General features: G+C 36.6%; 1 protein-coding gene across 1 annotated transcript in view; it reads right to left on the reverse strand.

Moving 5' to 3' along the window:
* LOC134475137 (vomeronasal type-2 receptor 116-like) overlaps positions 1-2,879 on the reverse strand; it is a 51,006-nt gene extending 48,127 nt beyond the window's left edge. Inside the window, exons 1-2 of the mRNA XM_063244523.1 lie at positions 2,571-2,879; positions 2,286-2,485 (exon numbers count right to left, since the gene is read on the reverse strand). Coding sequence (XP_063100593.1) covers positions 2,286-2,485; positions 2,571-2,879 — 509 coding nt within the window. The remainder of the gene's footprint in view (positions 1-2,285; positions 2,486-2,570) is intronic.
* Between the last annotated feature and the right edge of the window lie 9,728 nt (positions 2,880-12,607).

Genomic DNA, 12,607 nt, shown 5'->3' on the forward strand with positions numbered 1-12,607 from the left:
CTCACACTTTCTCTTCCCTACACCTTTCCACTCACTAATCCATCAATGCTCTCATCCAGTTAGTTCTTCCTATCATTTTGGAAATGATTTTAACTGTGTATGCTAATGAAAATTCCAACAGGAATGGAACTACAAAGAAACACCCTTCATCAATTCATTGAAAATATATGCAGACACTAAATTCAAATATGCTCAAAGTTGTCTTTGGAAAGAATACTATGAACAGAGCACACCAAGAACAATTAAATTTTCACTTACTGATAATCAAAGATGCATTATTTATAAAATTTCTAAAATTTTAATTGCTAAATAAATGTATTACTAAGCATGAAATAGGTTCACCAGGAATTAATTAAAATTCTGCAGATTTTGCAAGGCTCTTTGGGTCATCTTTATTTAAAAAAAGCACAGCATTAGCCATGTAATGAAAATCCAGAAGAAAGTGAAAAACACAAGAGTATAGGAGACAAATGATGACTATCTTGTTTTGACTGATTAGACTCTGTTCCATTCTGTTTGATAGTATCAAGTCTCAGGTTATAGGCAACTACTTTGAAGGCAATAAGATTCACTTTGATGCCCATTCTGGTTTGACTATTATCTTATTTTGAAGTCCTTTAATGTTTACAATGTTTAGGTTTTATTGGTCTTGTTCTGTACTGTTTTGCTCAACTTTATAATACCTAATGATATAAGCAATTCTTTTTAAGAAAGGAAGAGGCATTATGGTAACCATTGTTGATAACCTTGTACTCTGTTTTTACCTCATGTGGTATGTCTATCCTTTGTTTTGACTGACAACTTTGTTTTGTCATATTTGGTTTCATTCTCTTCCAAAACTTAATAAGAACTATGGGAGTAATAAAACCCCAAATGTGTACATTTTGTTGTAAAAAAGAGAGGGAAAAAAGTGCTCTAAAGGATACAACTGCAAGTGTGTTTAGGTGTGTTAAGATAGATGACTATGTTAATATTTTGATTAGATCATTGAACACAACTGTTTGCAGTCTCACTGTTTGATTGTCCACTTAGTATGCTTTGATCCTGTGACTGGAGCAACTATCTCTAAGATAATAAAGTATAATCTATTAACTGGTGATTTCTTACTGTTTTGTTTTTTGTAGTTCTGTATTACTTGTGCCCTTACACTGTTTTGTGTTTTTTCTATTTTCCTTTTAAATAAAATTTTTAAAAAAGAAGGCAAATGATGATCACAAGGTCAAGTGAATTAAAAACACAAGGAATTAAAAAATGCAAATATGCAGCCAAAATTTTGGTCAATTGATTCAACAAATAATGGTCTCTTAGAAAATATTGAGTAAATTAATATATGGTAGAAAATATTATTTCTTTCTGCATTAAAAAATTTCTTAAGAACTCAAGAAGAATGAATATAAGGAGAAAACATTGTGTATAATAATTTGTATGTATTAAATACAAATCAAGAGAAAGACATGTTGACACAAGTCTCACATTGGAAAATGTAATTTAAATAATACAAATATTAAAAAAGACAAGGGCTGCTATGAAAATTCATTGTATTGCTCCACAGAATTTTCATGAATTTAATACATAACTTAAATTGGTGCCATCTTAGATGCAAGAGTATTTGATATCATAAATATTTTCAGCCAAGTGCAAAAAAGGATCTACAAACCCAGATATCAAAAATAAAGCTGAATCAGCATGTTTAAGGCTAGCTAATGATTGAAGAGAAAAAAAGAAAAACACAATGAGATACATTAGAAAAAAAAAAGAAATTTAGTGATCTGAAAAAGAAGTTACCATAGTAAAAATGATTGAAAAGAAGTGCAATTCAAAATAAAATTAAGTACTACACTCAACCTTAACCACCAATAAAAAGATTTATTGAAAAATTTATAGAACAAGAAATTTGAAGAATATACAAAATGAAATGGTGATTTTTACAGTTGTTGGTAACATTAATACTATTATAGAAAAAAGTAAGAGCTAGATGTTTAGTGATGGTTTCATCTAAGAACTACCAAAAAATTCAAATTTAACATGAAACCACTATATATTTTAGAAATGATTTTTTTAAACTAGGAAGGTTTATTTTATACCAGAATGCCTTTTATCTCTGAATCCATGCAGAGAATTCCTACCTGGTCTTAATGAAACAATGTAGCACATAGGCACAAAAATGCAGCCCAGCAACCCTGCACCAGAGGCCAGATGGAGAAGACCTCCATGGCCACCATCACTTTCCCCTTGCTCCTGTGGTACACAGGAAAAAGGTGACACATATACTGCAGAACACCAACATGTTGAATGTCAGAAACTTGGCTTCATTGAGTGTGTCAAGCAGGGTCCTGGCCAGGAAAGCCATCATGAAGCTGACGGGGCCCAAGGAGCCCAGGTATTCCAGGACACAGTAGAAGGCATTGAGGGAGCCCTTGTTGCACAAGATGATGATGTGGCCATGTTTAGAGTCTGTGTCTGTGTCAATGTAGGGTGGATTTGTCTCCATCCAGAAGCCACAAAGAGTGAGTTGGATCAGGGGGCAGATGGGGATGGTGGAAATTGCTTCCCCCGATACCACCAATTACCTCATCATTCTGCCTGGAACAGTGACTTGAAGGCCAGAAACAGTGATACTCGGCTGAGACAATAGAAAGAGCTACAGTGAACACAAATCCAAATGTGGTCTGCTGGAATATATAGGTGGCTGTGTAGGGATGGCCAATGAAGATTAAGGTGCAGAGTAAACAGAAGGTGAGGCATATGAGCAGGATGTAGCTCAGAGCCCAATAACTGGCCTTCACAATGGGAGTGTTTCTATGCTTCACAAAGAGAGCAAGAATAGCAGCTATCATAATAATGAGACTCCAGGTGGTGGCAGCCAATGTCTTCCCCATGGTGTCTTCATGAGCCAGGAAAGTCATATATCTTAGGAGGCAGTAGTTTTTCTGCATTGTGGCATACTGATCATCATGACACTTCACACTTCTCCATATATATTGAGAAATTCAAATTATTATTAGTTGTTCATTATTTCTGCTCCATTAACTGAACCATTCAGAGAATTTCAGAGAAGTACTTGAGGAAAACTGTGTTCTTTTCTTTTGTGTTCTTGGCTTTTTTCATAAAACAATTTTCTGCCAAGTTTTAGACCTGATTCTTGAATTCAAGACCTTAACACTTAGCTACAGCACCACTCCTTTTAAACTTAAATAATCACGTCATTGCCCAGACTGCTCTCAACTTGTGACAATTTTGTCTCAAGCCCCCAATAATGCCTGGATTCCAGGTCTGCATCATCACTCCCAGGTTTTAATTTGGTTTTGTAGACTCCAAGACAAGGAGTCTATTTATATTATATATAAATATATATTATATTTATAGTATTTCCTAGTCAATACTGCCCTTTATATTTCTCTAATTTTATAGAACAGTAAAGTATCTATCTATCTACAGCTGTCCTGTGTGAGTCAATCTTTAAAGACATACTCAGTGAATAATCACTTGAGAAGCCCAAATATATTCTTATATTAATATATTCTTACATTAATATATATTCTTATATTCTTATTTTAATATATAAGCCAAATATATTCTTTTTTTTTATTTAAGAGGAAAAAGAGAAAAACACAAAACAAACCAAAGCGGCGTAAGGGTACACGCAATACAGAACTACAAAACAAAACAAAACAAAACAAAAAACCATAACAGTAAGAAATTACCTGCTAGTAGATTACACACTATTTTCTTGAAAATAGTTCCTCAAATCACAGTATCAAAGAACACAAGGTGGACATTCAAACAGGGAGACTGCAAACAGCTGTGTTCAATGTTCCAAAAACATTGATAAAGTCAGCTATTTAACACCCCCAAACACACTTGCTGTTATATCCGTTAGAGCTCTTTTTCTTTTTTTTTTCCCTCTCTTTTTTACAACAAAATTTACACATCTTGGATTTTATTACTCCTTAGTGCTTATTACTTTCTTTGGGGGGGGGGGGGAGAATACAGTCAAATATGGCAAAACGAAGCTGTCAGTCAATACCAAGGATAGACATAGCACATGGTGTAGAACAGAGTACAAGTTTATCAACAATGGTTATCAACGTTGTCCCTTGTTTCCTTAAAAAGAATTGTCTATCTTATTAGATATTATAAAGTTGGACAAAACAGTAGAGAACAAGACCAATAAAACTTAGGCATTGTAAACATTACAGGACTTCCAAAGAAGACAATACTCAAACCAGAATGGGTATCTTAGTGAATCTTATTGTCTTCAAAGTAGTTGCTTATGTCTTCAAACTTGATACTATCATATAGAATGGAACAGAGTCTAATCAGTCAAAACAAGATCGTGGGAGTACTACAGGACTTCAAAACAAGTTAATAGGAAATCGAAAAGAGTTACTATTTATATATCCTAATTTTTTTGAATTTTTTCTTTAATTAAGACAAACATAAGAAATGACTAAATAATTTTTTTTGAAACAATAAGGGAGAGATTGAGATAAAACAGGACATAACAATATAACAATAGAGGTCACAGCATGACTGTTTCAATAACCTAGTACTTCACCACCTTATAACCTGACTTAATAGTAGTTACCATAGTGTCTTTTTCCTTGAAATATTTGGGTAAAACTACATATACTCTAGCTTCAAATATTTTCATATCAAGAAGCCCAGAATAAAGCCTTTCTAATTAATGAGTGAAAACTTTGTAAGGCTTCAAGGCCACCTAATGGGGAATCATGATTACCACATATTTTTATATATTTGAATCATTATTTACATTAGGGAAACTATTCGGTATTCACACATGCGAGATTGATTTATTTCACTAATGAGTATGGTCTCAAGCTGCGCCCATTTATTGATAAATATCTCAATGTGATCCTTCTTTATAGCTGAATAATACTCCATTGTATAGAAATACCACAACTTTTTTATCCATTCCTCAGTTGATGGGCACTTGGGTTGTTTCCAAGATCTGGCGATTACAAATTGTGCTGCTATAAACATAGGTGCACATATATCACTGTGGTATGATGCTTTCAGTTCTTCTGGGAATATGCCTAGAAGTGGAATAGCTGGAATAAATGGGATTTCCAGTCCCAACGTTTTGAGAAATCTCCAGACAGATCTCCACAAAGGCTGTACCAGTCTACACTCCCACCAGCAGTGCAGGAGAGTTCCTTTTTCCCCACAGCCTCTCCAGCATTTGTTGTCGGTTTTCTTGATCCTGGCCATTCTTTCAGGAGTGAGATGGTATCTCAGTGTGGTTTTAATTTGCATTTCTCTAATGACCAATGATGATGAGCATTTTTTCATGTATTTATTTGCCATTTGCATTTCTTCATCTGAGAATTGCATATTCATCTCAGATGCCCATTTTTGGATTGGATCTTTGAATTTCGGAGGTCTGAGTTTCTTTAATTCTTTGTATGTTTTAGACAAGAGGCCCTTGTCTGAGAGAGAGTTCACTAAAATCTTTTCCCAGTTTGTGGGTTTTCTTTTCACTATGCTGGAGATTTCTTTTGACATGCAGAAACTTTTTAATAAGAAGTGGTCCCAGTTATTGATTCTGGGAAGTATTTCCCGTGCGGTTTGAGTCCTGTTCATGAATCCTTTACCTACTCCTATGTCTCCAAGGTTTCTACCTATTTTGTCTTCCAATAGATTTAGTGTTTCTGTTTTAATATTCAGATCTTTGACCCATTTACATTTTAATTTAGTACATGGTGATAGACATGGGTCTAGCTTTAGTTTTCGGCAAATGGAGAGCCAGTTTTTCCAGCACCATTTATTTAAGAGACTGTCGTTCTTCCAGTGAACCTGCTTGGCTCCTTTATCAAAAATAAGGTGGTTGAGTGTGTTCGTAGTTGTGGTTGTATCTTCTAATCTATTCCATTCATTTGCGGCTTTATTTTGATTCCAATACCATGTTGATTTTACTACTGTTGCTTTGTAGTATAACTTCAAGTCAGGGATTGTGATGCCTCCTGCTTTGTCTTTGCTGCTTAGAATTGCCCGCATATAGCTTCAACTATTTGCATATCAAGAAGCCCAGAATAAAGCCTTTCTAATTAATAAGTGAAAACTTTATAAGGCTTCAAGGCCACATAATGGGGAATCATGATTACCACATATTTTTATATATTTGAATCATTACTTACATTAGGAAAACTATTCGGTATTCACACATGCGAGATTGATTTATTTCACTTATGAGTACGGTCTCAAGCTGCGCCCATTTATTGATAAATATCTCAATGTGATCCTTCTTTATAGCTGAATAATACTCCATTGTATAGAAATACCACAACTTTTTTATTCATTCCTCAGTTGATGGACACTTGGGTTGTTTCCACGATCTGACAATTACAAATTGTGCTGCTATAAACATAGGTGCACATATATTACTGTGGTATGATGCTTTCAGTTCTTCTGGGAATACGCCTAGAAGTGGAATAGCTGGAATAAATGGGATTTCCAATCCCAACTTTTTGAGAAATCTCCAGACAGTCCTCCACAAAGGCTATACCAGTCTACACTCCCACCAACAGTGCAGGAGAGTTCCTTTTTCCCCACAGCCTCTCCAGCATTTGTTGTTGTTGGTTTTCTTGATCCTGGCCATTCTTTCAGGAGTGAGATGGTATCTCAGTGTGGTTTTAATTTGCATTTCTCTAATGATCAATGATGATGAGCATTTTTTCATGTATTTATCTGCCATTTGCATTTCTTCATCTGAGAAGTGCGTATTCATCTCAGATGCCCATTTTTGGATTGGATCTTTGAATTTTGGAGGTCTGAGATTTTTAATTCTTTATATGTTTTAGACAAGAGTCCCTTGTCTGAGAGAGAGTTAACTAAAATCTTTTCCCAGTTTGTGGGTTTTCTTTTCACTATGTTAGAGATTTCTTTTGACATGCAGAAACTTTTTAATAAGAAGTGGTCCCAGTTATTGATTCTGGGAAGTATTTCCTGTGCGGTTTGAGTCCTGTTCATGAATTCTCTACCTACTCCTATGTCTCCAAGGTTTCTACCCAATTTGTCTTCCAATAGATTTATGTTTCTGTTTTAATATTCAGATTTTTGACCCATTTAGATTTTAATTTAGTACATGGTGATAGGCATGGGTCTAGCTTTAGTTTTCGGCAAATGGAGAGCCAGTTTTTCCAGCACCATTTATTAAAGAGACTGTCGTTCTTCCAGTGAACCTGCTTTGCTCCTTTATCAAAGATAAGGTGGTTGAGTGTGTTTGTAGTTGTGGTTGTATCTTCTAATCTATTCCATTCATTTGCGGCTTTATTTTGATTCCAATACCATGTTGATTTTACTACTGTTGCTTTGTAGTATAACTTCAAGTCAGGGATTGTGATGCCTCCTGCTTTGTCTTTGCTGCTTAGAATTGCCTTTGCGATTCTAGGTCTCTTCTGGTTCCAGATGAAACTTAGGAGTGATTTCTCTAGATCTATAAGGTATGTTGATGGTATTTCTATTGGGATTGCATTGAATCTGTATAACAGTTTTGGGAGAATGGCCATTTTCACAATGTTTGTTCTTCCTATCCATGAGCAAGGGATGTCTTTCCATTTTCTGAGATCATCCTCAATTTCCTTTTTCAGTGTATTATAATTTTCACTGTATAAGTCTTTCACTTCTTTCGTAAGAGTAATTCCTAAATATTTCATTTTTTTGCTTGCTAATGTGAATAGTCCAGTTTCTCTTATTTCCCTCTCTGTGATTTTGTTGTTCGTGTATAGGAATGCTATTGATTTCTGAGTATTGATTTTGTATCCAGCCACATTACTGAATTTATTTATTGTATCTAAGAGTCTTTCAATGGAGTTTAGGGGGTCTTCTATGTAGAGTACCACGTCATCTGCAAACAATGATAATTTAACTTCTTCTTTTCCTATCTTTACCCCTTTTATTTCTCTTTCTTGCCTAATTGCTCTGGCTAGTACTTCCAGTACTATATTAAATAGGAGTGGTGATAAAGGACATCCTTGTCTTGTGCCTGATTTTAAAGTAAAGGCTTTCAATTTTTGGCCATTTAGTATGATGCTGGCTGTTGGTTTGTCATAAATGGCCTTTATTATATTGAGGTAAAGACCATCTATTCCAATTTTCTGTAAAGTTCTTATCATGAATAAGTGTTGGACCTTATCGAAGGCTTTTTCTGCATCTATAGAGATGATCATGTGATTCTTATTTTTGGCTTTATTGATATGGTGGATTACATTTATTGATTTGCGTATGTTGAACCATCCTTGCATTCCTGGGATGAATCCCACTTGGTCATGGTGTATAATCTTCTTGATGATTTGCTGGATCCTATTTGCCAATATTTTATTGAGGATTTTTGCATCTGTGTTCATTAGGGAGATCGGTCTATAGTTCTCTTTTATAGTTGGGTCTTTCTCAGGTTTTGGTACTAGAGTAATATTTGCTTCCAGGAATGACTTAGGAAGGATTGCTTCCCTTTCAATTTCATTGAATAGTTTGAGGAGTGTCGGCATTAGGTCTTCTTTATATTTCTTGTAGAATTCTGCAGTGAATCCATCTGGGCCTGGGCTCTTCTTGGTGGGCAAGGACCCAATTACATTCTCAATTTCATTAGCAGAGATTGGGTTATTCAACAGTTTTATATCCTCTTGATCTAGCTTTGGTACTTCATATGCTTCTAAGAATCTGTCTATTTCTTCTGTGTTATCAAACTTTTGAGAGTAGAGGTTTTCGAAATAGGTGTTGATGATCCTCTGTATTTCTATTGGGTCTGTAGTGATTTCTCCTTTTTCATTTCTTATTGCATGAATTTGAGCTTTTTCTTTCCTTTTTTTAATAAGGTTGGCTAGGGGCTTATCGATTTTATTTATTCTTTCAAAGAACCAACTCTTTGATTCGTTGATTCTTTGGATTGTTTTCTTAGTCTCTATTGCATTGATTTCTGCTCTGATTTTTATAATTTCCTCTCTTCTTTTGGCTTTGGGCTTGACTTGCTCTTCTTTTTCTAGCTGTTTGAGGTGTAGCATCAAGTTATTTATTTGTATTCGTTCTGTTTTCCTGATGTGGGAACTCAGTGCAATAAATTTTCCTCTCAGAACGGCTTTCATTGCATCCCACAGATTCCGGTAAGTTGTATCTGCATTTTCATTTTCTTTTAGGTATTGTTTAATTTCTTCTTTAATTTCTTCTGTGACCCACTGATTACTCAAGAGTGTGTTGTTTAGTTTCCATGTGTTTGCGGAATTTTTGCAGTATCCTTTGTCATTAATTTCTAATTTCAGAGCGCTATGATCCGATAATATGCAAGGGATGATTTCAACTCTTTTGCATTTGCTTAAATATGTTCTGTGAGCTAATATATGGTCTATTTTAGAAAATGATCCATGTACTGCTGAGAAGAATGTGTATTCTGATGTTGTTGGGTGGAACATTCTGTATATGTCTATCAAACCCATTTGTTCACAGGTGTGATTCAGTTCTGTTATTTCTTTGCTCATTTTCTGTCTGGTTGATCTGTCCCTTGGTGTCAGTGGTGTATTAAGGTCTCCTGTTACAATTGTGTTACTGATAATTTGAGTTTTCATTTCTGTTAATAATTGTTTTATATAACTGGGTGCTCTGGAGTTTGGTGCATATATATTTAAGATAGTTATCTCTTCCTCTTGGAGTTTTCCCCTTACGAGTATGTAGTGACCTTCTTTGTCCTTTATGGTCATTGTTGGTTTAAAGTTCACATTGTCTGCAAACAGAATGGCTACTCCTGCCTTTTTTTGGATTCCTGCTGCATGAAGAATTGTTTTCCATCCTTTGACTTTCAGTCTGTGAGTATCTTTCTGGGTTAGATGGGTTTCCTGTAAACAGCATATGGTTGGATTTTGTTTCTTGATCCATTCTGCTAGTCTGTTTCTTTTGATTGGTGCATTGAGACCATTTACATTAATGGTTATTACTGTTAAATGCTGGTTAATTGTAGGAATGTTATCTCTCTGCTGTTGCATCTTTATCTTTCGGTTCTGTTTAATTATTTGCTTTGCTTAGTGGTTTTTTCCTTTGTGCATCTAAACTGTCTTTCAATATTTTTTGCAGGGTTGGTTTGGTGTTCATGAAGTTCTTCAGCTGTTCTTTGTCATGGACGTATCGTATTGCACCATCTATTTTGAATGATAGTTTTGCAGGATATATCAGTCTTGGTTGGAAATCATTTTGCTTTAGGATCTGGAATACTTCACTCCATGCTCTTCTTGACTTTATCGTTTGTGCTGAGAAGTCTGCTGTGATTCTGATAGGTTTTCCTTTATAAGTGATTTGTCTTTTCTCTCTGACAGCTTTTAATAATCTATTCTTGTGTTGGATTTCTGGGATGGTGACTATTATATGTCTGGGTGTAGTTTTATTTTGGTTATGACAGTTTGGAGTTCTATATGCTTCACTGATCCTGATGTCAGTTTCTGATCTCATGCTTGGGAAATTTTCAGCTATTACTTCTCTAAATATCCTCCTGACATCCTTCATGTTGTCTCCCTCTCTTTCATTAATCCCTATCATTCTTATGTTATTCTTCTTTGCATCGTCTTGCAGTTGTTGAATTGTTGTTTCCTGGTTCCTTGTTATTTTCAAAAGATCTTTCCTTTCCTGTTCACTAGCTGCAATCCTGTCTTCAAGGTCTGAAATTCTATCTTCACTTTCATTAAGGCGGTTTTTACAACTTTCAGTGGAGTTTTTTATTTCCTGTATATCTCTGTGCATCTGCATTATGTATTCTGTTTGTTTCTTATATTGCTCGTCTAGGGATTCTATCTTTTTGTTTAGTTCCTCCAATTTTTTAACTGTGTTTTCTTTAGATATATTTAGAATCTCTTTCATTTCTTTTATCATTTCTTCTTTTATCTGGGAGATTATTTCGAGTTTGAATTTCTTTAAAGCTTCCTGGAGTTGCTTGTCAATTTCAGTGGCTATTGTGTCCGATATATGAGGTGGATGGGATATATTTTCTTCTATATACATCGCTCCTAGGGTTTCTTGAGATGGGCTGGAGGTTTGAGGTTGTAATTTGGTCTTTCGTTTTGTCATTTTCCTATATTTCTGTGTTTCAAGTGTTATTTGAAAGCTTCCTCAGGATCTGTTGAAAATCCCCTTCTATGTTTGGAGCTACTGAGACTCTGGCGCCACGCTACTCCAAGCCATTAGGCCTACAGAACCAGTGGCCCTCCTCTGCCTGCTCAGAACTCCGCAGTTCCAGACAAGCTGGGCCTCAGGGACACTGTGCGCCCACCTGCCCCTTGGAAGCTCCACAGTTCTTCAATCGCAGCCGGGTTAGGGTACTCACCACAGGCCGCAGTGCTTCAGGAACCTGTGGACCCTCCCTGGTTGCAGAGATATCCACAGTCCTCCAGACACATGGAGAGGCCGATGCAGGCACCCCAAATCTGCCCAGCTCCTCCTCTGCAGACCAATGGCCAGGTGCGGCAGCTAAACAGGCTGGGCTAGGCTGGTAGTGTGGGCCAGCCCACCTATCGGGAGCTCAGCAGGTCTCCAAATGAAGCCAGAATGGGGAGGCTGATGTGGAAGCCTCAAACCCACCTCTCCCCTTCACTGCACCTGGAAGCCTGAGGGAACTCCAGCAGCCTGGGTGCAGATATCCAGAGTCCTCCAGACACGCAGAGAGGCCGGTGAGGGCACCCCAGATCTGCCCAGCTCCTCCTCTGCAGACCTATGGCCAGGTGCGGCAGCTAAACAGGCTGGGCTAGGCTGGTAGTGTGGGCCAGCCCACCTATCAGGAGCTCAGCAGGTCTCCAAATGAAGCTGGGAATGGGGAGGCTGATGTGGAAGCCTCAAACCCACCTCTCTCCTTCACTGCACCTGGAAGCCTGAGGGAACTCCAGCAGTCTGGGCGCAGATATCCAGAGTCCTCCAGACACGCAGAGAGGCCAGTGAGGGCACCCCAGATCTTCCCAGCTCCTCCTCTCCAAATATATTCTTATATTAATATATTCCAGGAATGTGGTGAAAGTTACATAGTAGAAATATGATGAAGGTTATATACGTTCACAATATTTACATACTTTCTCAGATGAAGAAATACAAATGGCAAACAAATACATGAAAATTTTCAGCATCATTGGTCGTAAAAGAAATACAAGTTAAAACCACATTGAGATTTCATCTCACTGCAGAAAAAGTATCCAGGATCAAGAAAACCATCAATAACAAATGGTGGAGAGGCTGTGGGGAAAAAGAAACACTTCTGTGCAGTTGTTGGAAGTGTATACTTGTGAAACCACTGTGGAAATCAGTGTGAAGCTTTCTCAAAAATAATTGGATTGGAAGTCCTGTTTGACCCAGCCTTTCCACTTCTGGGCATATTTCCTGAAGAACTGAAAACATCATGTCACAGTGATATATGTGTACCCATGTTGATAGCAGCATAATTTGTAATAGCTAAATCTTGGAAACAACCCAAATGCTCATCCACTGGCGGATGGATAGAAAAAGATGTGGTACAATGTAATACCACTCAGCTATAAAGACAGAGCACTTTGAGGCTTTTATAAGTAAATGGACGTAACTAGAGACCATACTGGTAAGTGAAATAAATCAAATTCATATGTGTAAA

The sequence above is a fragment of the Cavia porcellus genome, unplaced genomic scaffold (assembly GCF_034190915.1).
Source record: "Cavia porcellus strain 051 isolate PalLab524CR breed Dunkin Hartley unplaced genomic scaffold, mCavPor4.1 scaffold_133, whole genome shotgun sequence".
Lineage (NCBI taxonomy): Eukaryota > Metazoa > Chordata > Mammalia > Rodentia > Caviidae > Cavia > Cavia porcellus.